The sequence below is a fragment of the Ursus americanus genome, chromosome 23 (genome assembly GCF_024610735.1).
Source record: "Ursus americanus isolate L20-20 chromosome 23, mUrsAme1.1.p, whole genome shotgun sequence".
Taxonomy (NCBI): domain Eukaryota; kingdom Metazoa; phylum Chordata; class Mammalia; order Carnivora; family Ursidae; genus Ursus; species Ursus americanus.
Genome location: NC_142149.1, coordinates 15,885,638 through 15,913,237, shown reverse-complemented (window position 1 = coordinate 15,913,237; position 27,600 = coordinate 15,885,638). Strand labels below are relative to the sequence as shown.

General features: G+C 35.4%; 1 protein-coding gene across 1 annotated transcript in view; it reads left to right on the top strand.

The window, feature by feature from the left end:
- The window catches only part of EFCAB13 (EF-hand calcium binding domain 13), a 201,090-nt gene that overhangs the window by 89,537 nt on the left and 83,953 nt on the right, over positions 1 to 27,600 (top strand). The window contains exons 19-30 of the mRNA XM_087854723.1: positions 3,306 to 3,449; positions 4,076 to 4,147; positions 7,141 to 7,284; positions 13,107 to 13,178; positions 15,910 to 16,053; positions 17,147 to 17,218; positions 19,610 to 19,741; positions 20,086 to 20,157; positions 23,700 to 23,762; positions 23,889 to 23,951; positions 26,601 to 26,654; positions 27,047 to 27,088. Coding sequence (XP_087710849.1) covers positions 3,306 to 3,449; positions 4,076 to 4,147; positions 7,141 to 7,284; positions 13,107 to 13,178; positions 15,910 to 16,053; positions 17,147 to 17,218; positions 19,610 to 19,741; positions 20,086 to 20,157; positions 23,700 to 23,762; positions 23,889 to 23,951; positions 26,601 to 26,654; positions 27,047 to 27,088 — 1,074 coding nt within the window. The remainder of the gene's footprint in view (positions 1 to 3,305; positions 3,450 to 4,075; positions 4,148 to 7,140; positions 7,285 to 13,106; positions 13,179 to 15,909; positions 16,054 to 17,146; positions 17,219 to 19,609; positions 19,742 to 20,085; positions 20,158 to 23,699; positions 23,763 to 23,888; positions 23,952 to 26,600; positions 26,655 to 27,046; positions 27,089 to 27,600) is intronic.

Genomic DNA, 27,600 nt, shown 5'->3' with positions numbered 1-27,600 from the left:
CAAATACTCTGGGTGAAAAACAGTTGCCATGTTTCTGGATTACAGCCTTCCATCAGTTGTTTGGCCTGGAAATTTCTTACTTTCTTGGCAGCAAATTGATGGATTTAAGGTCATTTTAAAGCAATAATTTTGCTTAGAATTTTTAGTCGTTTTTAGTAGGAGGGTTGATCCAGATATCTAGGCTGGTTCGTTACTGGCACCCTCTTCAATTCCAAGGTCTCACCATAATGTGGGAGATAGAGGAAGAGCTTTTAAAACTCCCTTGCATTGTGTTTCCACTGACACCTAGTGGATGGAGCCTATGGTGATCCCGCCTCTATGGGGAAGGGATATGGGAATGGGGTTCTCCCATAGGGCAGTTCTCATTCTTTCCCATCAGACTTCCAGTCTCTCTCTCCCGCAGCCTCCCCCCCCCCTTTCTTTCTCTCTGTTTCTTTACCTCAGGAGAAATTCTTCCTTTCTATTTAGGCATTTGGTATATTTTCTTCAATGACTCTAGGTTTCTGCACAAGCAGTCTCTACAAAAACTTTTAATCTACAAAAAATCTCAGGAGTGAGGAAATACTTAAGGCCAAACTAACTGCTTAGAAGAGGAAAGATGCGGGACGCCTGAGTCTCAGCTGGTTAAGCATCTGCCTTCGGCTCACGTCATGATCCCAGGGTCCTGGGATTGAGTCCAGCATCAGGCTCCTTGCTTAGCGGGAGACTGTTTCTCCCTCTGCCTTCTCTGCATGTTGCTCTCTCTGTTTGTGTTCTCTCTCTCTCTGACAAATAAATAAATAAAATTTTTAAAAAAGAACAGGAAAAGATGGGTCAGATTATCTACCCCTTCAAGAGGTACAGTGCAATAGCTCCAATATTTGCTCTTTAAACAAATTACAGTAGGCTTCCAGAGAAGGGTAACTTTTGAAGCAGACCGGAGTCAGCTAACTCAAATATCTGCAGTAGCCAGGCATATAATGCAAATTAATAAAATGAATTGGGTATAAGACAAAAGGAAGGGATTGGACTGTAGCGTAACTTGAGAACACATATCCTGTATTTAGTTAAATTCAAGAGAACACATATCCTGTATTTAGTTAAATTCAAGTGAAAAGAAAACCCCAACACTTCCTAGGACAATGAACGTGACTGAATCTCAGCTGCATTCAGTCTGTGAGCCTGTGATCCCTGAAGCAGGCTTCTGTACAAGTGGGGAAAAAATCTTTTCCTTCTACCCTTCTAGGTTCTGAGCTGGAGCTCTGTAACAAAAGACAGATTAACAAGAGAAAAGCATACAAATTTAATATAAACTTTACATGAAAGGGGAGCCTACATAAGGAAAGAAGACCCAAAGAAGTGGTTAGACCTGAATGTTTTAATGTTACGTTGGATAAAGGATAGAAAGTGGTGGAAAATGTAATAGGGCAAAATGATATGAGCTAAGGGTGGTAAACTGGGAGAAATTTAACAAGGCCTGTTCATTCAGTCTTCAGAGATAAGGATGCTCCTTTCCTCTGGGTATAGCAAGAGCATCTCTCACGTGAGAGTCTTATGACCTGCTTCAGGGAGGGTGGGGAAGTCTGAATCCTAACTGCATCTTCCATTTCTCAAATTTCTTCAGCTTAAAATATTCAGTATGCTAGGGTGCTATGTTTTGGGGGTAGTATGTCCTGAACTCTGTCCTCCAAAGAATAAGAAACGTGTGATGTTATGAATAATTCAGAAGAAATTGAAATTCAGCTATTAGGTTTTGTAAGGGTTTTTACTTACTTGGAAGGATTAATAATTTTATATATTTTCTTTTATGCATAGTTTTTGCTTGTTTGCTTCAGGGTTAAATAGGGAGTGGTAACAGTAGAAACAAGTTGAATTTCTCTTTTCTCACCAAACAGAACTTTCTTCCAAAGGATTTTTTTTTTAATTCTTTCTCTTCCTTTGCTGTATTTGTTGTATAAATCATCTCTGCAGGGAGTGGCCCTGTATATACTCTTTATAGGTGTGTATATATTTTTGTACTATATAACCTGTGCGTAATTTTTTAAAACCGTGGGTCACAATGCTGGGTTGTGAAATAGATTTACTAAGTCCTGAATAGCATTTTAAAATGAAATGAATAATATGGAATTTGTTAGACGATATCAGCATGCATGACATATGATAAGGGTAAGTATTGTTTTATAAAACGTTTATTTCTGTGTGTGTGTGTGTGTCTGTGTGAGCACGCATGCTCACAATCTAAATATATTTCTTACCATGCATTATAGTCCTAGCAGTTTGAAAATGGATGAAATTATATTAAAGCAATACCAGATCCCTGCCTTAATGAGGTTGAAATCTGCTTAAACCCTATTTTTTATTTCTTAATTTTGCAGAAAATAAAAAGATCTTAGATATAATTGATGTTTTCACTAATTCACCTAAACCATCAACACCATTCAACAGTAAGTATAGTAAAAGAATGAAAATTAAAAATAAATTTCGAAGATCATTGTATGGTATTCTACTTTTTCTAAAGTATAGTTTGTTTTGCCCTGTGCTTTTAATTCCTTAAGTTTTCTTTGCTTTATTGAGATGTTATAATCTGCTTTCTTACTCCTTATCATATTCAGTCTATACTTTGACTGTAATGAATTCTTTAGAATTACATTCCTAGAATATGCTTCCTTAAAGCAAATAGTTTGTCTCAGTATATGCTTCAGTGTAAGGTATCCCATGAATCTAATACAATTTTCTCTCACCTCTAATAATTTCCACATGCTTCTTTATCTCACCTATAGTGAAACATTGTAAAAGAAAGTACCAAAAAAAAAAAAAAAAAAAACAACCCAGATCTAGTGCATCTAAAACTAGTAGGTACATAGTAAGAAAGAGCGGCTCTCTAATCCTAGGATAGTGTGTGACTACGTGTTTTTCAGACCATAGCAGATTTATATTTTCATTTTTCTTTCTCCAACTACCTGTGTTTTATTTCTGCAAGCTGACCTCATTCTAAGAGCTATTACCTCGCTGTGCTTCAAATGCTTCACAGTCTGTGAAAGACTGGAGCACATAGTAGTTTTTACCTTTGAGGGGAAATAATAAATAAAAACAAATTTTTACAGAAATTTTGCAGAAGTTCAACTTTAGCTGGCTAGGGTTATGTTAAATTTTGCTTATTGTTTAAGTGACTTCTGAAAACAAATCCCATTGATATGTTTTGAAAGCCCTTTAACTAAGAATTCCTTTTGTGATACACCTGCTCGCTGCAGGTCAGGGTGTTAAGTCTTAAGAAAGGGCTTTGCCCCGGTGTCCTCATTTGTTCTCTATTCTTCGGGTATTTACAGATTTATTTAAAGAGATTACAACTCTTGATAAGATCAAAAATGATAAGATGCCTGCAAATGAACTGAGCTTCCAACTCTTGAGTGCTGGAATTCCATTAAACAACAAGACATTCCAGGAGATTCTGGGTCAAGCATCTATTGATGGTGAGCCCTTTTTGAAAGAACAGCCTATGTTGAGCTTAATGAAGTCCTAGTTCTACTGTGAGCTTGGGATATCTGTTTTATATATGCATATTTTAGATAAACTAGGTCTTGGAAACATAATGAGAACGTAGGCATACTGAGAACTAATTAAAATTAATATTTTTCTCTTGGAAATTTTATTCATTCATTCATTCATTCATTCATTCATTCATTCATTCATTCATAAGTAGGCTCCGTGCCCAGTGTGGAGCCCAACACAGGGCTTGAACTCATGACCCTGAGATCAAGACCTAAGCTGAGATCAAGCGTTGGATGCTTAACCGACTGAACCACCCAGGCACCCCTTCTCTTGGAAATATTTTGAAGAGGCTCCCTCTGTTTATCTGGCATCATATTTGTAAAATGTATACATCAAAATTTAATTAGGACAAGTAGTATAATTAGAATTTTTTTCTTATTTTATGGGAACAGATTCTTGGTAAAACTATTTTAAATTGATGTTTTTATCCAGCTGATTTTCAGAAATTAACAAAATTTGCTCATCCCCAATTTCCTATCATGGTTATTTTAATGGTTATAAATGTTGACACTTTGCCATTTTATAATCCTTATACTTTACTTTTTAGAAAATAGTGAAGTAAGTCTCAAACAAATTTTGGAGTCTTTGAACACAAATAAGCCAGCTCCTGAATTTGAAGGTGGGTCAATCAATATTTCGTTTTAGATATTTGTCATAGTTTCCATTGCCTTTTGTTATTATTTTTGAGCAGTGTTGTGAGGTATAAATGACAGATAGGAGCTGTATATTTTTATAATTAAAGTGCACAGTTTGGTAAGTTTTGATATATGCACACATCTGTAAAACTACCATCAGGATCAAGGTAATGAACACATCCCTCACCCCCAAAACTTCCTCACGCTCCTTTGTAACCTCTCCTGCCATTTCCTGTCCTCTTCCTCATCCTCAGGCAACCCCTGGTCTGCTTTTTGTCAGTATAGATTCATTTGCATTTATGAGAATTTTATAAAATGGATATATTCCTTTTTTTTGCTGGATGTTTTCGTCCAGCATAATTATTTTAAAGTTCATCCATGTTGCATGTATCAGTAAGTCGTTCTTATTTATTACTGGATAGCACTCCCATTTTATTGATATACCACAGTTTATCTACTTACCTGGTGATACACATTAGGCTATATCCAGTTTGGAGCTATTACAAATAAAGCTGCTATGAACAATTGTTTACAAGTCATTGTATGAACATATGCTTTCATTTCTCTTGAGTAGTTACCAAAGATTGGCTGGTTCATATGGTAGGTGTATGTTTAACTTTTTTTTTTTTTCCCAGTTTGAGGTGGTTACATATAAAACACTATTAATATTTATTTACAAGTTTTTGTGTAAAGACAGATTTTCTTTTTTAAATAATAATCTTTTATTATGTTAGTCCCCATACAGTATATCCTTAGTTTTTGATATAAAGTTCCATGATTCATTATTTGCGTATAACAACCATTGCACCATGCAATATGTGCCCTCCTTACTACCCATCACCAGCCTATCCCAATCCCCCACCCCCCTCTCCTCTGAAGCCCTCAGTTTGTTTCCCAGAGTCCACAGTCTCTCATGGTTCATTCCCCTTTCTGTTTACCCCCCTTCATTCTTCCCTTCCTTCTCCTACTGATCTTCCTATTTCTTAAGTTCCATAAATGAGTGAAACCGTGTGATAATTGTCTTTCTCTGCTTGGCTTATTTCACTTAACATAATCTCCTCCAGTCCCATCCATGTTGCTGCAAATGGTATGTAATCATTCTTTCTGATGGCTGACTAATATTTCTAGAGTGGCCACACTATTTTACATTTCCACCAGCAGTGAATGAGAGTTCCAATTCCTCTGTATCCTTACCAGTACTTGGTATAGTCAGTCTTTTTAATCTTAATCATTCTAATAAGTGTGGAGTGGTATCTTGTTGTGGTTTTAATTTGCATTCCGTTAATGACTAATGATGTTGAACATCTTGTCATGTGCTTATTTGCCATCTGTATATCTTCTTTATCACATGTTCTTTATCAGATATATACTTAGCAAAATATTTTCTCTGAGTCTTATATTGAGCAAATTTTTCTTTGAGTCTCTTCATTTTCTTAAGTGTCTTTAAAAGAGAATTAATTTTAATTTTGATGAAGTCTATCCAGGGTAACAAAGGTTTTATCATATGTTTTCTTCTAAAAGTTTTATGGGTTTTGGTTTTGCATTTTAGGTGTATGATCTGTTTTGAGTTAATCTTTATATATGGAACAAAGTTTGGATCAAAATTCCTTTTTGTTTTGTTTTGCATATGGACATTCATTTGTTCCAGCACGATTGTTGAAAGGATTATGCTCTCTATATTTTCTATACTGAATTTCCTTTGTACTTTTGTAGAAAATCATATATGTATATACATACACGTATATATATATACGTGTATGTATATACATATATATATGTATATATATATACACACACACACACACACCCCCATACACACACACACACACATATATATTTATTTATTTATTTCCTGTATTCTCTATTCTGTTCCATTGATCTTTGTCAGTCTTTACACTGACACCACATTGTCTGATTATTGTAGCTTTATAATAAACATTGAAAGCACTCAGGTAGCGTTGGTCCTCCAACTTTATTCTACTTTAAAAAAGTGGTTTGGGCTATTCTAGGTCTTTTCCATTGCCATGTGAATTTTAGAATGTTTATAATTTCTACTAAAAAGTCTGCTGGAATTTATTGGAGAAATTAAGGGCCCTCATGAATTAAGATCTGTTGGAAAATTTCTTTTCTATATAACGTCTTATTAAATAGTACAACTCTTCTCTGCAATTCCTTTGTGTGCCTGTACTTGCCTCCTTTTAAATATTCTCCTAGATAAACTAGAGATTATAGTCCAAATGGTGACCTTAAGTGTATGATAATTTGTGTCACTCATTGATAAATAGAGGCATGGCTTTAATCCCAAGGACCCCATTTAGAGGGGAAAACTCCTAGAGGTTTAGATAAGACCTGGGAAGAATGCAGAGTGCTTCAGCCTGAAAGAACCTCCAAACTTTTTATTTTCTTCATAGAAAAACCCTTACACCAATACCTACAATCTTGAAACTCTTCAATTTGTATTTCATCTACAGATTTTACGCATTAGATTCTTGTACCTTTTAGGTTAAAAAGTAAAGGCCGTTTCCACTTTCAGGCACAATATATTCCTGAAAACCTTAATACTCCCATATTTCTGGGGGGACTTCTAATAATAGAGTAAAAGTTATGAGGAATAAGCAAAAAATGGAAGGAGCAGCAAAATATGTAAGTAGAAGAAAATTCAGGACTAATATTTTTATACTCTGAAATTTGGGCTGTTTCATATACACAGAGATAAGTCCCAAATTCCCTCCCACTGATACAAAATTAAACATTTCCTTAGGAGATGCAATAATGGCCTATTTTAACTTAAAAAAAACCTGGTAGTTTTATTCAGTTAAAAAAAACCTCAGTCATCCTAATTTTCTTTAAGACAAAAATAACTGAACATGTTGGGGAAATGTGCTTGGAATAAAGGAATATTTGGCTTATTAATTGTGGAATCATAAAGATAATATTAATTGAGATATATGACTTCAGAATCCACATGTGTTTTCAGATTTATCTGCTGCACTCCAGACTGTCAACTTGATGGACTGCAACAAAATTCAAATTAACAACTTGCAAGATGCTTTCAATGACCTCAATGTTTCTCTAAAGCCTGAAGAACACCAGATGTTAGAGAAAACGCTTGATGTTGATGGTATATAATAATAACTATAAGTTGGCTTTCCAAATAAAGTGACAGTAAATTTTCCATTCCCCTTCCCTATCCTCCATTCATCACTCCCCCACCATTTTTCTTTATTATGCTAATGGATAAAACACTCTAACAGAGAAGGTCTATTGAGATCATAAATTTATCTTGATAGAAAAATCTTTGAATAAGATTAATAAGATTTTTAAAGCCCCATCAAGTATCCTGTGTTGATTCTATCAGAGCGTAATTTGTGTGTGTATTTTTAGCATCTACTATGTAAATCAGGGAAGATGAGGTAATTCTCTGTGAAGGTTGTGCTGAAGTAAAACTGCTTTTAGCCAGGAATAGACTATAGGAAGACTTTCTCCCCTCATCTTGAGATATTTACGGCAGGAGATTGATTGTGAATCCTAAGAGCTGTCAGAGAAAACAATATGTAATTTTCAAATTTTACCCATTATGTGGTTTTTAAAAATTAATTTAAAATCAATTCCTAAAAGTATTTTCCTTTTTACGTTATTAAATGGGTTTTAGCATTGTTTCATCAATCATATTGACTGGGGTCACTGCACAGCACAACTTCTGGGGCATGTTGTCATCTGTGTCAACAGCAACCTTCAGCGTTAGGCAGTGCATGGCCTGCATGGCTATGCAACAGACCTGATCCCGAGTGCCTGTTATATATAGGCTGTCATGTAAAATGTAATGTAATCGAATAAATATAAAATATTCATATTTAGGAAATTTTTGGTCTAGTTGGTGAGGCAAGCTATAAACAAAAGGGTATATAATAATATAGGAGATAAAAGTTCAGTGCATTTGCAATGTTACATAGCAGCACTTGAATAATAGCCAGGGAAACAGTGATGTGATATTGTGATTTGTAATAAGAAATATATGTTTGGTCTTCGACCCCATTCCTGGCATAGAGCTCCTAAAACACTTGTAAATTCCTAAGTGATGAGAGCACAAGGGGCTTCTTTTGTTCTAATAGAAAATTCTGGGTGGGCATCTGGTTCCTAGGTGGGGACTGGTCACCAAAAAGATAAGCCATGATTAGAACCTTGGAATTTTTAGCTCTACCCCCCATTCTCCAGAGAGGGGAGAGGAGCTAGAAATGGAGTGAATCATTGATTATGCCTATGTGAGGAAGCCTCCATAAAAACCCAATAGTTCAGAGAGCTTCCAGGTTGGTGAACACATTCACATACCAGGAAAGTAACTCAACTCAACTCCATAGGGACAGAGCTGCTATGCTTGGGACCCTCCCAGATCTCCCAGACCCTATGTATCTCTTCATCTGGCTGTTCATATGTATATTTTATCATATCCTTTAATAAATTGGTAAACATTAAATGTTTCCCTGAGTTCTGTGAACTATTCTAGCAAATAATTGAATCCAATGGGGAGAAAGTCATGGGAACCTCCAATTTGTAGCCAAGTTAGACATAAGTTGTGGATAACCTGGGGACCTACTACTTGTGATTGGCATCTGAAGTGGGAGAAAGGACATTCTTATGGGACTGAGCCCTTAACTTGTGGGACCTGATGCCATCTCCAGGTAAATTGTATCAGAATTGAGTTAAATTACATGACGCTCAGTTGGTGTTGCAGAGAATTGCTTGGTGGGGGAAAACATCCCCCACATCTGGTGTCAGAATGTTGTGAGTATGGTAGTAGTATGAGAGTGAAGGAGAAACACAGGAGGAGGCCTGAGTTTTTTCCTATACAAGTGATGATACTGAGTTATATAAGAGTTCAGAGGAGAGCAATTTCATTCATTCAACGAAAGTTTATTAAGCACCCATTGCTTGTTAGGCATTAAGTATATAAAGATAAAAGAGCTTACAGTCTATTGAGATGACAAGCAATGAGAATGCAAATTGTTAAATACTATGACGGCGGTGAACATAGAGTGTTATGGGAATGTACAGAATAGGTACCTAACCCACACAGGGTTGGATAGGGTAATCAGAACAGGCTTTTTGGAGGAGGTGCTGTTGGAGTTGAGTGGTTTTTTTTTTTAATTTTTTAAAGATTTTATTTATTTACTTGAGAAAGGGAGAGCGAACGCACGAGCAAGAGCACCAGCAGAGGGAGAGGCAGAGGAGAGGGAGAAGCAGACTCCCCACTGAGCAAGGGGGCCTGATGTGGGGCTCAGTCCCAGAACCCTGGAATCATGACCTGAACTGAAGGCAGACACTTAACTGACGGAGCCACCCAGGTACGCCTGGAGTTGAGTTTTAAAATATGAGTAGGAACTAGCCAAGAATTAGGAGTACAGGGAAGGCGACTGGAAGGAGTTAGGAAGGAATGTTCAATATGTACAAAGTATGGAAGAAGAAAGCTCGTGGAGAAGTCAAGGAGCTCTTAAATAGACTGGTAGGACGTACACCAGTGGATCTTAAGACTGATTCACTCTGAACTACCTAGGGAATTTGTTACAAATACAGATGCTTACATCTTTTGCTTCAGAATATCTGCATCATGGCCAAGGTACGTGTGTGTGTGTGTGTGTGTGTGTGCATGTGTCTGTTTAACGAGCTTTACAATTCATGTTGGCGTGAATCAAAGTTTGATCACTGACTGGTGGTGCATAGTGACAGAAGGAGTGGGGAAGAAAGAATTGAAGTGGCCATATAGTCAAGAGCAGACCCAGAAGGGTTTTGTTTTTATTTTTTTTCTCTGAGCAGCAAAGTTTGAATTTTATCCTGAAGGCTCTAGAGGGTCATTGACGAATTCAAAGTTGAAAAATGACATGTCTAATTTTGCACTTTATAATGGGCATTCTAATAGCAGTGTTAAGAAAGGGCAGAGGAGGGCAAGATTGGAAGCAAAGAGACTTTTTTTTTTTCAAAGACTTTTTTTTTTAATTTATTCATTTGACAGAGATAGAGACAGCCAGTGAGAGAGGGAACACAAGCAGGGGGAGTGGGAGAGGAGGAAGCAGGCTCATAAGGGGGGAGCCTGATGTGGGGCTCGATCCCATAACGCCGGGATCACGCCCTGAGCCGAAGGCAGACGCTCAACTGCTGTGCCACCCAGGCGCCCCGCAAAGAGACATTTTAGAAGGCATGCAGTAATTCAGGTTAAAAATAATGTGTTGAAGTAAGGCATCAGCTCTAGGGATGGGACGAAGGGAACAGATATGAGTTCTAGGAAGCAGAACTTCATCGTTTGGTTAAGTTAGGGAAGGGAAAGAGAGAGGAATCGAAGATGACTGACAGATTCTTGGCTTGGGAGACACTTCCTGGTGAATACAGGAGGAGGATCAGGCTTTAGTGCAAGGATGAGTTCAGCTTAGGATATAGTGTGTTTGATGAAGGGCATGATGGAGGGAAGAGATTGAAATGAGAAGAGATAAATCTAAATTCCTTCACAAATTACACAGGGTTTTTGTTTGTTTTTTTAATCTAGTTCCTGTTATCTGACCTATTTAGATTAACCCTTTCCCACAAACTTTCCTACACATTTTTGTAAGGTTTCAAGACACTTAATAAACAAATTGAATAATTTTAACTAAATCTAAAATTAAGAAACTACTTATAGTTCCCCGAACACATCATACTCCCTTGTGTTTCTATACATTTTCCTCATGAATCTTTCTGTTAACCTTCAGATACACTGCCAAGTCAGTAAAAATGTGACCTCCCTGAAGATTTCCTTAACTCATTCAGCTAGATATGGAAGCTTTTTTCTTACATTCAATAACATGCCATCTTTACCATCATTGAGACAATTTTGCCTTATAACTGTTTGAGAAAAGTGATTATTTTGGAGAAATTTCCATGAGAGTTATGAGGATACATTTTGAAAATCTGCTATATAGGCATTTAGTTACTGATGAAAAATGAATGCTTAAAGTGTAAGCAAATCTGAAGTGTTCTGTTGGGAGAACAGGTTAAATATATAAAGTCGCAATATAAACTGAGGTAGGTGGAAACATCAAACAAGAAGCCTGTGTTCTTGTTGGATTTCCATTTCTTTGACCTAAATCATATTATCTTACTTATTTTTCAGGTTCTTCCAGCTAATGGGAAGTATATAGGTGTTTGTATATTTCTGAACACACAATATATGCATCTTTGCTTTAAAAAACTTAGTAGGAACTACATTCACTGCATAGGTGGTCATTTATAAAGTTTGCCACCTAGATGCAACTTTAAGTTTCCTTTTTTTCCAATTGTCTAAAAAGTAAGGTATTGTTAGATAAATATTCATTATTTTACATTAAAACTGATTTCTCAGAAATACTCAGATATTCTTTTAATCAATTAATATGTGATAATTAATTCCTTCAAGATATATTGTATAAAACCCAGAATAATAGTTTAAACTGAGATTTAGGGGGGTTTGATTTAAAATAAATTGATTTTGTTTTAAAAAGAAGATATAAGTTAATCCAATTATTGCATGTTTTAATTTTGCCTCATCTCAATTTTTCATTCTTTTATTTAAATTTTGTTTTATTATTTTGTGTTTGACTCTTCTGTCTTCAATATAAAGCAATAAATCATTAAAGAAAATTGTGAAAATAAGTTAAAAAATGTCATAATAATTAGTCAATACTTTTATATACCTAATGCATCCAATTATTCCTAGTTCTTATTTCTATATATCCATTGTGCAAGCTGACACTAGACACTTCAAGCTAGGTTCATACTCAGAGTCCGTGAAAACTTGGAACGGTATTCATTAGAGAATGATGTAAACACAACTGTCAAAGCCATAGAAAGTTGTCCTCTCTCTTTTCTTACAACTTTTTAAGATATGAAGGTAAAAGAAAATGCAATTAGAATAATCCACTAAGAGTTTTATTTGCCATCTGCCATTCTCTGAATGCTTGCTGAGAAATGTAAGTTTTTAACTTGCAGATTTTCCTTGATAGACTGGAATTAGTAAAGTTTCCCTCTAAAGTGAGTGCTCCAGCTGCCACATGGGAATAAATATAGAACCAATGAAATCAAATTTTGGCAATATGGAAGTAAAAATGCATTTGATCTGTCCCAAGGATTTGTTATTTGCATAGAAATAAAATCATTAACTCATTTGTGTTTTAAATCCCTCACCCCAAAAGGATATATTTGTGTTTGAGGGGCTTGTGGACGTAGAGTTGAAGATATGCAATAGACAATGGTCTAGCCTAGAAATAGAAACTTGAGAATCATCAACATACAGTTTGTGGTTACAGGAGAATTATGAATGGTTTATATAGTGTAATGAGAAGAGGGCCAAGGACAAAGCATTGGGACATGCTAACATTTAAGTAATGGTGGAGAAAGAATGGTTTATAAAGGACATTAAGAAGTAGCTAGAACAGTGGGAGGGAAACCGAAAGAAAGCTATAGCAACAAAACAAAGAGAAAAAAAGAGTTTGAAGGAGGAAAGTATTAAATAAGACAAAAAAAATTAAAAAGTGTTCATTAGTTTGGCGATAAATAGTTAACAGGTGAACTTGGTAAAAGTAGTCTCTGGGAGATGGAAGCCAGATTAGAGCAGTTTGAGGCATGAATGAGGATGTGATGAATAAAAACATTTCTTTCCAGAAAATAGGTCGTGAAGGAAAGGAAAAGGAAAGAGTAGCACTTAGCAGGGTACCACAGGCGGGGAAGGCTTTTTAGAAAACTAGACTTACAAGCTGGTTTTGACATGAATAGGATTTATAGAAGTTGAGTGTAGATTGCATTCTGGACAAAAGTTTACGTAGCTAGAAAAATCTAAGATGCTTTAAGGGGGCAGTAAGTGAACCAGCCTAGCTCACAGTGGAAGTGCTTTATGTTTTTTGAATTTATTAATTTTTCTTTGTACTGTTTTTTTCTTTACAGAAAAGGGAGATGTTTCCCTAAAGACTGCCCTTTTAGCACTGAAGAGCAATAAGCGTTTGCAAGACTTTAGAGGTGAGAATAATTAGGAAGTTTTATACACATTGAGAATATAGGAAATTTTTAGCTAGTTGTCAAAAAGTGATGGACCACTTATATAAAAATATAACTAATATGCTACAAGAATAAATGAATTGTGTACATTTAGTATTTTAGGAGTTCAGATGAAGGTGAGCTTCCTATGTTCATGAAAGTCTAGTTTTTAACATTGTAAGTTTGTAGTTGAAGCAAATAATATGTCTTCTAACAAGAATGCCAAAAATACATGACCCTAAAATGTTTTAATTAATAAATTTAAGTTTTTAAATTAGGTGATACATTCACACAGATCATAAATAAAAAAGTCTATCAGTCTATCAATAAAATCTCCCTCCTACCTGGTCTCTCTATTCAGTTCCTATTGCTTTTCCCCATTAACTAATAAGTAACTAGTTTTCTTACATAGGTAGTATCTAGAGCATTCAAGAAAATATGTGTGTTCTTACACAAGTGCAAGCATAATGTGTATGTTCTGTATCCTTGATTTTTTTAATATAACAATGTATTTTGGGTATTTGTTGATACCAGAATACAAAGAGCTTTCTCATTCCTTTTTGTAGTTGTATAGAGAATATATGAATTTTCATCTTGATGGGAATATATATGTTTAACTTACTGGGATCAGTGATCCATCCAACTTGAGTCTTTATCTTTTCAATTGTGGCATCAAGAAACGTTTTGTGGCATCACGTGATAGATATCCTCTGTGAAATATCTGACTTTTGAGTAGAATTTTGAAAAGCTCTAACTCACTTTAAAAATGAGTTAATAGCCTAATGTTTTATGAACTTACCAAAACTCTTTTCCAACTCTTACTTTCAGTATAAAAAGTATCTTAGGGACTGAAGTGTGTGTAGTTTTATTTCATATTCTCTAAAGACATATTTTATTTTGTTTGTTTTCAAATAATATCATAATAGTTGGTTGGCAATAATAATACATTTGTATAGTGTTGGTGTTTTACCAAGCACTTTCACATAATTTCTTTCTTTTTTTTTTAAATTTTTTATTATGTTAGTCACCATACAGTACATTCTTAGTTTTTGATGTAGTGTTCCATGATTCATTGTTTGACGATAACACCCAGTGCTCCATGCAATATGTGCCCTCCTTAATACCCATCACGTAATTTATTTCTTATCAACTATTCTTTATGACTCTATTATTAAGTAGGAGTCTTATAATAAAGAATGATAAAAGTGAAGATCAAAAAAAATTGTACCTTATCTAGAACCCCACAACAAGCAAGTGTTGGACTCTACGTGCAGATATATATTTTTCTGTATCGTAGCTTAATAGTTTAGTTTAAAAATTAATTTTATGATATAACTTACAGGTTAATAGCATCATGATCAGCACACATATATTGAACACAAAAGATGCATGAAGTAGGCCATAAGAATCTTAAAATCTGGATGAAAAGATAGGCTATTTACATAAAAACATAACTAATATGCTGTAAGATCAAATTAGTGATGCATATTTATTATTTTAAGAGTCCAGATGAAGATTAGATTCCTATGAAAAAAATGGAGGAAGGCTTTGAAGGAAGGGTAACATCTTGGTAGGTAGAGGGAAAACAAGAAAACACTGAGCCTTAGAGATTAGAAGGGAAGAAAAGACTGAAGACATAAGTAGGATTTGAAAGATGAGGAATGAGGGATAGTTGATAGGTCTACATTGAAGGGAGTATTAAACGTTAGTTCAGAATAGGTCTCAGGATATTCTTTGGGTAAGAAGTCAGGTGCTAAGCTGTCTCTAAAGATTGATTTAACAGTGTATTCGATTAAGGTGCCACTAGAAGCAGGAAGACCATTTATTCAACCCATTCATTCAACAGACAAGTGGCACTGTGCTGGTAAGCAAGATAGGTAAATACTGGTCTCTGACCCCAGAGAACTCATTGAAGAAAGACAGATGAACAAATAAATAACTACAAATTGTGCTAAATGTTAAGGAGAAAATGTGCAAGGAGGAGGTAGAGCGTTAAGGTGCAGTGACTTAATTGATAGGATGGCCAGGGAAGCATGTTCTGAGATCTGACAGGCTGAAACCTACAGGATGAGCAGGAATCAGCTACTGGAAGAGTTGGGAGAAGAGTCTTCCAGACAGAGAAGAAGGTATGAATGGTTCTAGTGTAGGAAATAACACATATGTTATTACCTATATTTACTAGTAAAGTGTTTGTTATTAAATAAAGAGGAGACTGACATGGGCGGAGGACCAAAGTCCTTCTCACATTAATGTTCATTTCCAATTATTTAAAAAATAATCATCCTATTAGTAGATTTATTAGCTGTTACCATGTATACCAAGGTTCTGAGCTCTAAATAAAAGAGAGTCAGTATAAGACAAATTAAGTTTAATAAAGGAATGGGAAAAATGCAGATTGAGGTGACAGTGACTGGGGAGCAGCAGAGAGATCACTGGACATATACAGAAAGGATGCAGGAAACATGAGAAGCAGAGATATATGGACAAGGAGACATATCAAGGTTTAATTTCTACTATGAGTTTGTTGTATATAACTGATCTATTTTATATATATGAAATGAGAGTTCGATGCATATGTACCTCAAGAGAGTATTGAAGGTGAGTACTATATCATCTTTTAAAAAATGCTAGGTATCTATACTAATTTTTGAATTATGATTCAAGCTAATTATTTAGAATTTGTATCTAAACTGAAAATATTTTCTCCTAATAGAGGTTAATGAACTTGCAAATGCCTTAAACAAAGTCACCAATGAAAAAGTTGATGTTGACGAAGTAAAATCTATACTGAAAGGCCTGGGGATTTATTTCCCAAAGGAAGAATTACAGGAGGTGCTTACATCCATTCCTCTTGATAGTAAGTATTCCTTTTTTGAGTCATTTATTATATATCAAACTTATGTTTACTTTCACTCATAAATCCACGGAGCTGGTTGATTAGGAATCAGGTGTAATGAGTTCAGTAACATTAGATTTTCCCTACTAGGCTTGGATGAGAGTTTGTTTTGGATTATTCTCATATCAAATTATCCTAGGGAAGTATAATCTTCCTCTCCTTTCCCTTTCTTTGCCTCCTGAGGTTTGAATCATACGTTCTTATTGGACAGGGGCTGTGAAGCTCTCTCAAACCCATGAAGCACAGGGCCAAGCCTTAGTGTGGTGATATACACTACCAGTTTGGTTTCCGCACAGTCCTCAAAGGACTACACTGGTATTTTTGAAATCCTGCCAGTGGGATGTTTAGCTTACATGCAAAGCCTTATGGTATTCTTTTTTCTTAAGTTCCAAGTATATGACTAATAAGAAGCAAAAGACTGCACACTTCCTTTATTAATATATCTTTGCTTATAAGTATATATAGTCTTCTTTAGGTATTATGGTTGAGTTTGGTTTATGGTACTTCTAGTGAATATCTTCTTGTCTTCCCTCAAAACATAAATGGTGGGGCACCTAGGTGGCTCGGTCGGTTGGGCATCTGCTTTTGGTTCAGGTCGAGTCCCGTGTTGGGCTCCCTGCTGAGTGGGAAGCCTGCTTTTCCCTCTTCCCTCTCCCCTCTCATTCACTCTCCCTTTCTCTCTCTTTGTCTCTGTCCCTCTCTCAAATAAATAATTTTTTTAAAACCAAAAAAACATAAATGGTTATAGTAGGACTTGTAATGCTGAAAAATTAAGAGAATGTCATATCAGAAGGGAAACATACAAAAAAATGGTCCCAATTGGAAATATGTGTAAAATCCATAAAATACTCATTGGCTCTACAACAAAAAAGACCACAGGAGTCATCATAATCATATTCCTTTTCGTAGTTAGTCTGAGATGTGTTTAGCAGGATCAGAGTTAGAAAACAGGACTAACTTAGTTCTAAAGGTTTAGTAAGCATGCATATCTTGTGACCTCATTCTTTTTGTTTCTTTGGACCAAAGACCATTCATTTCTTTGTTTCATTTTCAGACGAGGGGAAAGTGGACTTAAAAGATTGTCTGACTCAGTTAAAGAAAATGCCATATTTTACAAAAGTTTCAAGTAAGTGAGAATTTTTTTAATAATTTTGAGAATTTTTTAACAATAAAAATTTTGAGTAGAATTCTTTAGTTTTGATTATATGCATTTGTCCAGTTTTCTAATGCTAAAGCACATCATGGGTAAACAAATGTACTTTGGATGACGAATCAATAAGACATCTTAGTCCTGACCATTTCTCGAAATTACAGTATTTTTTCCATCACCAAAAAAGGGTAAATACACAGAATCTATCTAGATGATTCCTCCTAGTATCCAAGATTGTGATCCAAGATAGCTGCCATCAGTTGCCAGTGTCTTGGACATTTTGAAATCCTATGGGAATAAGATCGGTGTTCTCTTCTAATTTGAAAAGATACATGCACCCCTATGTTTATTGAAGCATAATTTATAATAACCAAGACATGGAATCAAACTAAGTGTTAATAGATGAATGAATAAGGAAATTATGGTATATTTATACAATGGAATATTATACAGCCATAAAAAGGATGAGATCATGCCATTTGAGACAACATAGATAGACCTAGACTGTATTATGATAAGTCAGACAGAGAAAGACCAATACCATGTGATTCCACTCATAAGTAGAATATAAAAAAAGCCAAACGGGCACCTGGCTGATTCAGTCTGTAGAGCATATGACTCTTGATCTTGGGGTTGTAAGTTTGAGACCACACTGGGTGTAGAGATTACTTGAAAATAATATAAATAAATAAGTAAAGCCAAACAAACAACAAATAAATAAAAAGCAGAATCAAATCTGTAAATACAGAGAACGAATTGATGATTGCTCAGAGTCTTGAGGGTTGGGCAAAATGGGTGAAGGAGAGAGGGAGATAGAGGCCTCCAGTTATGGAATGAGTAAGTCACAGGAATAAAAGACATAGCATAAGGAATGCAGCCAATGATATTGTAATAGTGATGTAATGGGATAGGTGGTAGCTACATTTGTGGTAAGCATAGCATAATGTATAAACTAGTCAAATCATTAAGTTGTACACTAGAACTAATGTAACATTGTGTGTCAGCTATACTAAATTTTTTTTTTAGAAAATCAGTGTCTCCTTTTTTTATCCCATTATCATTTTATTAAAATGGAATTTTACCATGAGAAGATTAACTATTGAAACATATAGGAACATGTTGAAACATACAGGTTTCCTCCATGTGTACATATAACCTCCATATGTAATAGGTATTCTTCCCATTACTCCACTGCCTTAGCCATGAGACATCGAGTATAATCTGGTTTTATGTGTTCAGTTAACTGACTTCTCCAACAGTGAGATATCTGTGATGTCTGGGGAACTTCTGGGTCTCCTTGAAGTTTAGGCTAAATGAGCCTTGGTTAGTAAGTTCACAACTGTTTTGGATCCCCTGGGTCTCCTTGGAGCAGCCCATATTCTTGAGATTAATTGAAATGGCTTAGTTTCCTCTAAATTTTAATTCTCAAAATTGAAACTGAACTAATTCAAAAAGCTTAATTTAGGTAGCTACAAGGGATGAAACTATTCACCAGAGCCAAAATATTTAGGATGTAACCAAAATGGTGTTTCTTCAATTGAGAAAATATTTTGTCCTTAATCTTTGGTTTTCTAAATGGGGCCCAAAACTTTCCCAGGTATGTGGCTTATAAGCAATCTCTCACAGGGTTAATGTTTATGATGGGATAGGGTTTATGATAATATAATATTTAAAATTTCTTTTTTACTTGAGAAATTCATACATGGTACTTTCAAAAATGAACGTTATCTTTCTTTGGTATTGATATAGCAGTGCCGGTCTTTCCATTATTTGGGGGACATTTTTGTGTGTATGTGTTAGATACACCCAAGTATCCACTGAATGAAAAAAATTAAGAATAGTCATATCAAACTGTGGATGGTTATCTAATTTTTGGCAAGGTAATTCCTTGTATGATTAGTTATCATAGCTTTCATGGAATTCCCAGCCTCAGATATGCCAGAGATGAGTATAAGCAGACATCCTGAGATTTCCTTTTATGTAATCATTCTTCAGTCTCAAATCAAATATTTGCAATGATTTGTTTGGCCTAGTGGCTAAACATTCTGCCTATGAAATCAGACTTCACACTTGGCTTCACATTTAGTAACTGTATGCTTAGGCAGACTAGCCTCTCTAAGGCCAAGTTTCCCTATCTATCTGTTAAATAAGGAACTTTTGTGGTATTAAATAAAACGGTGTATATAGAGCACTTAGCATGGTGCCCAGGAAGCTCCGACAGAATACTTAATAAGTGATAGAAGTAGCAATAGTACTACTACTAGAAGTAATAATAATAGTAATAATAATGATGACCTACTACTGATATTTGAATGGTTTTTTAAAAAACTTCATTCATTGTATTGTATTATATTTTTTTGAATATAGAAAAAGAAGCCCCCCTGAAAGCTCTGGCTGCCATTAGGAAAAATGTGGTCACTCCTGATGACCTAGGCTCCATTATGAAAAATATAGGAGTTCCATTACCTGAAGATGTGCTTCAAAGATCACTGCAGACAGGTGAGTCGTGTTTCTAGATACCCTTTATCTTAGCTGACATTCATCTGTTTGAGCTTTTCAAGAATCCTTAAGGGGTTTATCTGCTTCGTGGATTATCCAAGGCTCTTTCCTACCTACTACCTTGTTGGGTTCTACTTGTTTTCAGTAGCATCATACAAAGGAGGATCTACAGGGGACACGTGTATGTGTCTGAATGATATGCATCCATCTGTCTTTCTGATTGAATATATATGTCTATATTTCAAGGCCAAATCTAGAAACTGTTTTTCGGTGTAGCAATTATGCTATAGTTGCCAGTCTCTGATCATATTCCCTGTTCCCTGACATGCATTTTTTTCTTTCAGAGGATGGGAAAGTGAATTTAGAAGAGTTTATGGGCAATTTAATCAATTCAGGATTTTCACCTCTACCTGAAAGTAAGAATTTTCAATTGAATAGAGATAGATAAGATGCAGTTTGTGGATCTCTTGGGAAAACCCCAGCTAGGGTTTTGAGATGGTCTTAAAATGATTAGGCACTGGCTTAATTTTCTGATCCATTCCATACATGTCAAATGTATAGCACAAGTGAAAGAGAGCATGCCCTTTAGAGAGTACTAGTTACCTCTTCTGCCTAGTCTGAGACCAGAGTCTTGACTGAAATTATCTTTTCACTAAGGGCCTTATGAAGAAAAAAATATTATTAGTTAAAATGACTAAAACAGCACTTGGAATTAGGCTGTTTGCAAGTTACTGTACTTTAAAGTGTAATTGTATGAGACATTCTAGTGGATTCCTGATACTCATTTATAATAATTCTTCATCAAGAAACTGGTGAAAACCTCTGTTAGTATTAGGAAAATTTTTGTTCAGTCTTGTTACTTTTCTTCTTTTGTTACTTGAAGATTGTTTTCTTTGGTTATTTCTTTGTATTGTCTCCCCCACCCACTTTTTTTTTTTTTCCACCAGTTTCTCTTTATACACTAATTCAAAGTTCAATTTTAGCACAAGGTTTGCCAATTATAATGTTAAGGACCATTTTCTTCTTTTGGTTTGCATAATATTTCCATAATCTTAGGCCTCTGAGTCCCTGATAGACTGCCCTTTCTTGCCCCTCTGGTGCTGAGAAGGAAGGAATGATTTATATTTTGCACATTTAAATGAGAAGAATATTTCTGACACCAAGCCAGAATAACACGCGCGTTCAAATCACTTCATATTATCCATTTTTAAGCTCCCTCTATGGTTGCAGAAGCTCAAGGTTTACTTCTTTGACCATCTCCACCCACTTCCAAAAGTGGCACACATGTGTAGCTTTGACAAGCCAAAAATATTTATGAAGAGGTGTTTCATAGAAATGCCTTTTTTGAGGCAACTTCCTAATAATATATCTCAACTGTTTTTGAGAAAACCAGCCATACCAAGAATGTCACTGCATCTCCTGAAGACATTGCCCATTATGTTATTTAGTGATGAATATGAAAAATGTCTTGAAATTTAATGTCAGAAAAAAACTTTCTCTTTCCCAAAGACAGTGTGCTTCTTTGTGTAGATAACAACCTGAGTTTCCCTTTACGCCTTAGCTTCTGGAAAGTTCAGATCTAAACTTAATATTTAATCGTTATAACTATGTTGGCTTCGTTTGTTATTTACTACCTTTTTCTCAGGTGGTAATTCTCTTTTGAATTTTTATTTTTATTTCTATCTTCTATTTCTATTTCTGTTTATTTCTATTTTAAATATTTTAACATACTCTATTTTAAATATATTGATATTCATTGAATAATTCCTCAGACTATTTTGGGAAGTCATTGGGTATACATTATGAAGCAGTGTATCAAAAATGGCTATCCGTGAATGCTGGCCTGTGGTATATTAATGAATATGTGATAAAAAAGAGTTCTGTGACTATACTTGGAAAACACTGGAGTAGAAAACAAACTTAAACAAATTTCTCTGCCACTAGACAATTAGAGACTTTATATGTTTAAGAGTTTGAGAGAGTTGATATATAGCAGACCCTGGGTCTGCCAGGTCACAGAACTCTTGTTGTTGTTATTTTATTTTGACAATTTTAGAAATGATACCCTACGATCCAGCAATTACACTAACAGGTATTTACCCAAAGGATACAAAAGTACTGATTCTAAGGGACACATGCACCCCAGTGTTTATAGCAGCATTATCAGCAATAGTCAAACTATGGAAAGAGCCTAAATGTCCATTGACTGATGAACGGATAAAGAAGATGTGGTATATATCTATAATGGAATATTACTCAGCCATCAAAAAGAATGAAATCGTGCCATTTGTAATGACATGGATGGAACTAGAGTGTATTATGCTAAGCAAAATAAGTCAGTCAGAGAAAGACAAATACTATATGATTTCACTTATATGTGGAATTTAAGAAACAAAATAGGGCACCTGGTGGCTCAGTCGGTTGGACGTCTGCCTTCAGCTCAGGTCATGATCCCAGAGTCTCAGAATTGAGCCCCACATTCCCTCTTATATTCCTATTGGAATGTTTGGCAGTTTATGTTCTCCCTTTTTTTCTTGACCAATTCTTGTTGGGCTTCATCAACTTTGTTGATCTTCTCAGAGAACCAATTTTTGGCTTTGATAATTTTCTCTGTATTTTGTCTGTTTTATATTTTGCTGATTTCTTCTTTTATGTTTATTATTTCCTTCCTTTTACCGACTTTGGATCTACTTTACTTTTTTCCTAGCTTCTTAAGGTGAAACCCATGGTGACTGATTTTAACTCTCTCTCATTTTCTAGTATAAGCATGAAGACCCATACCCTTCTTACTAAACACTGCCTTGGCTGCATTCAATAAATGTTAACATGCTTTGTTTTCATTATTATTCAGTTTGAGATATGTTCTGTTTTCTTTGTGATTTCTTCTCTTATCCATGGACCATTTAGAAGTGTGTCATTTAGGAGCCCCTGGGTGGCTCAGTCGTTAAGTGGCTGCCTTGAGCTCAGGTCATGATCCCAGGATACTGGGATCAAGTCCTACATCAGGCTCCCCGCTCAAAAAAGAGCCTGCTTCTCCCTCTGCTGCTCCCCCTGCTTGTGCTGTCTTTCTCTCTGTCCAATAAATAAAATCTTTAAAAAAAAAAAAGGCGTGTCATTTAATTTCCAAATATTTGGAGTTTTCTTAGTTATTTTACTGTTACTTGTAATTTAATTCCATTACCATCAGAGAACATATCCTTTATGATTTCAGTTCTTTTCAATTTATTAGTACTTATTTTATGGCCCAGCATATGGTCTATTTTGGTAAAAGTACTATGTGCACTTGGAAATGTGTATTCTGCAGTTAAAGAGTATAGTATTTTATAAATATAAATTAAGTAAAGGTGGTTGATAGTTTCCTCAGATTATCTGTACTGGCTTTTTTTGGTAGCTAGTCCATCAATTGTTGAAAGAGAGGTGCTAAGATTTCCCATTATGACTATTGTATTTTCTATTTCTCCCTTAAATTTTGTCAGTTTTGTTATGTATTTTTAGACATATTTGGTTCATCTGCATTTATGATTGTTATATCTTCCTGATGAATTGATTGGCAGAGAATACCAAATATATCATTTTGTAAGAAAAATCACTTTTTCCTCTGAGTACAAGCTGAAAATTGATTCCTCATTCTATGGCTGCATCACACTTTATTTACCACATGTTAAATATTGACCCCAAACTTTGCTTAATATCAGCGAATAACACTTCATGTCCAATATCATATGGGCTATCCTAGATTAAATGTTCCTGTGCTTTATAGCCATATTCTCTGTAAAATGATCAAAAGAATATGTTTCTATTTCTGATAGAATAACTTAAAGTGTACATGTCAAAAACTTCTTTTCACACTGAAATGGTATATAACAATGTGAAGATAATAGGAAGTATTTTTTCTTAAATTGAAAATCATTAGCCTTTCCCATTCCCATAGCTGTTATCATTTCTATTTTTCTCCTAGTAAGTAGGGTTGATGACAACAACCTAGACGGTTTTCCAGGAAACATGAGGATGCAGATGTCAGGTAAAGAAATTTATAAGATTCTGAGGGACCTGTCAATTGCAGATAATAGGAAGTATTTTTTCTTAAATTGAAAATCATTAGCATTTCCCATTCTCATAGCTTTTATCATTTCTATTTTTCTCCTAGGAAGTAGGGTTGATGACAACAACCTAGACGGTTTTCCAGGAAACATGAGGATGCAGATGTCAGGTAAAGAAATTTATAAGATTCTGAGGGACCTGTCAATTGCAGGGACCTGACATATACATACACATGGTTTACATGGTTCTGTGTTATGGGAAGTCTTTTTATTAATGGCAACTTCTTACACATAAAATTCATATTTAGAACCATAGAAAATGACCAAAGTAATCAAAAAATTACCTTAAATGTTATACTTTAGGTTTCCCTCCTTGAGAATAAGTTTCATGGTTTCCAAATTTTCATTTGGGGAGTGTGGAAGAAAGAAGGATGTGTATTTGCTATGTTAGTACTTTATTTATTTTTATTTATAATATTTTTTTATTATATTATGTTAGTCACCATACAGTACATCCCTAGTTTTTGATGTAAAGTTCCATGATTCATTACCTGCGTATAACACCCAGTGCACCATGCAATATGTGCCCCCCTTAATATCCATCACCAGCCTATCCCATTCCCCTACCCCCTCCCCTCTGAAGCCCTCAGTTTGTTTCCCAGAGTCCATAGTGTCTCATGGTTCATTCCCCCTTCTGTTTACCCCCCCTTTCTTCTTCCCTTTCTTCTCCTACCGAGTTTCCTACTTCTTATGTTCCATAAATGAGTGAAACCATATGATAATTGTCTTTCTCTGCTTGATTTATTTCGCTTAGCTATGTTAGTACTTTAGATCTAAACTTATATTTAAAGAAATACTTTAGCAATCTTTCCTCTGTATCACTGACTCAAAAGGCATTATTAAGATCCCATAATGTTCTATGTATTGTGCTAAACACTGAGAATATAGAATTTAATGAGACATGATTTTGGCCCTTCAGAAGATTATAATCCAGTAGGAAAGCAGATTGGCCCTTCCATAACCCTGCCAGGTGTCCAGAAGACAGAGCAGAGACTTCCCAAGGTTTAGAGCAAGTTCAAGGACCCAGAGAACTCCTCCTGCAGGGCAGGGTCCTAAGCTGTCACCATATAGACCCAGTCTAATAGGTCAGGAAAGGCCTGGCACACATTCTATAACTTAAAATTTTTTTTTTCAATTTTTCCTCCCTTCGCCTTTTAAAGTACTAGTCTGCACCTTGAAGACAGAATCAAGACATAAACAAAAATCTGCCTCTCTAAAGAAAAGCATTTCTAGAACAAATGCAGCTATATTTCACTGCCTTTATATAGCTCAAAGTAGGACAAAAATTTATGAAATACGAGTTCTTTTTACAATGTTAAAAAGCTGAATTTTCAACCTTATAAATAGAAGAAGCACTTCATGCATAGGGATATGATGCATTATTGTTATTTAAAGAAACAATGACAAATCCTTTGACTTGCAAATCTAATCAAAATCTAAAGAAAATGTTGAAAATAGTGGAACAACTCAGCCATGAAGCAATGTGCCTGTTTTTATATGATTATAAAATGTGAAAAAAGTCCTTATCTTGCCCCCTCTTTTGGTGATGTGATCATACATGAGACAGGCACAAGGTTAACCAAGGGGGGTGGTGAGGGAGAGATGGGAACCACAGCTAGGAGTGGGAATAGAGGTTAAGTAGTCCTAACACAGACTTGATAGACCAGGACAGGTGGTAAAAGCATTCCGAATGGAAATGCTAGTGTGTGGGGGTATGCACACAGTGTGGTGGGACACAGAAAAGAATAAGAAAGAGCAGCTTCAGCCAGTTAGGTTATTGTAGTTAAGGAGTCAAAACAGAGGTGACCATCATTATGATAATATGTCTGCTCTGATCCTCATTTATTTTTAAATCCTCACGCTGGCATTCGCTGACTGACCTCCCTTTGCACTTGGCATTTTATCTTGCCATCTGTACTGGCGCTTCTTGCTGTGTACGTCAGTTCGACTGTCAGGCGCTTGGGGCTTTTGGCTCCTCTCAGTAACCCCTTCTTTCACGGGGTCACAGGAAATGTTTTGCTATTTGATGCTCTGCTGGGGCTGTGGAAAATTTGGTGCCTGTCCCAGACTCTCCTGCCGAGATGTCAGTGCTCTCATTTCTTCTCTACTTTCCACTTGCTGTAGTTTCTCAGCAAGGTCTGTATGTGCAGCTGCCTTCCAGGGCTCCGAATAAACTCTCAAGCACAGGCCCCGTTTTTCTCGATTGGTTTGCACAATTGAAAGAGGCAGCTCACTAAAGTGAATGGCTTAAAAGTTTTGTTGGTAACAAGGAAAAAAAAGATGCCATACCCCTATCTCCTTATATCAACAGAATGAATGTGTCTTTTTTAAAAGATTTTATTTTTAAGCAATCTCTGTGCCCTATGTGGGGCTTGAACCCACAACCCCAAGATACAGAGTCGCGTGCTCCACCAACCCAGCCAGCCAGGCACCCCAAGTGCGTCTTCTTTTCATCACCATCTAAAAGAGAACTCATTCTGAGTTCTGAAAGATATTACAAAACTTAAATTCTGATTTTTTTTGTTTATTATATATTTCAAAGTGCCTTATTTTGTAACTGATTCATAATCTTTCAGAAACAGGAATCTTCATTGATTATTCTTGATAGCTTTCTTTTTTCTTTTCCTTATATTTATTTGGAATTAAGTTAGATCATATTTAGGTCAATACATCCAACTTCCTTAAATTGCTGTGTTTACATTAATAATTTTGTAAAATTCACTGTATTTACCCTTGTGACCTAGTTTCTTATTTTACAGCTGATAAGAAAGTGAACAAGAAGAATGGGATAAAAGATAGAAGATCATCTACTGGTGAGTGGAAAATTTGTTAATTAACTAATTCATTTATTTAACAGATATTTACTGAATAGGCAATGCTATGTTAAGTGCTATAGATTTGAATAAGTATAGTAAACTTTTTAAACTTACAGTAATATCTGTGACAGATTCTTTTTGTATATCTTGCCACTTTTAGATTGTTTCCAGTGAATGTAGTCAAAAAACTAAACCCAAAATTCAATGAGGAAAGCCAATTTGCATTTATTAGTCAAAAATTATTTATTTATCTGGCACCCAGGAGAACTTTTTGTAGAAAATATAGGAAAATAATTTTGTGACCTTAGGGTAGAAAAAGATTTCTTAGACAGGTGACCAAGAGTTCTAAGCATGAAATTTTAAAAATGATTAAATTGGATCTCATCAAGAGAAACAACTTTTTCCGAAAGACACAGTTAAGAAAATAAAAGGCAAGACACACACTGGGAGAATATATTTGCAAAACGTATGTGACTAAAGACTGATACCCAGAATATCAAGAACAACTCAATCATAAGACAAACCAATGAAAGTGGGCAAAAGATTTGAGTGGATATTTGACAAAAGACAATATGTATGTTGACTAAATGAATTTAAATTAAAAAAATTCCTATGGAATTTGAAAAAAATTTTTTTATTATGTTATGTTAGTCACCATACAGTACATCCTTAGTTTTTGATGTAGTGTTCCATGATTCATTATTTGCGTATAACACCCAGTGCTCCATGCAATACGTGCCCTGCTTAATACCCATCACTGGCCTATCCCAATCCCCCACCTCCCTCCCCTCTGAAGCCCTCAGTTTGTTTCCCAGAGTCCGTAGTCTCTCGTGGTTCATTCCCTCTTCTGTTTACCCTCCCTTCATTCTTCCCTTCCTTCTACCGATCTCCCTATTTCTTATGTTCCATAAATGAGTGAAACCATATGATAATTGTCTTTCTC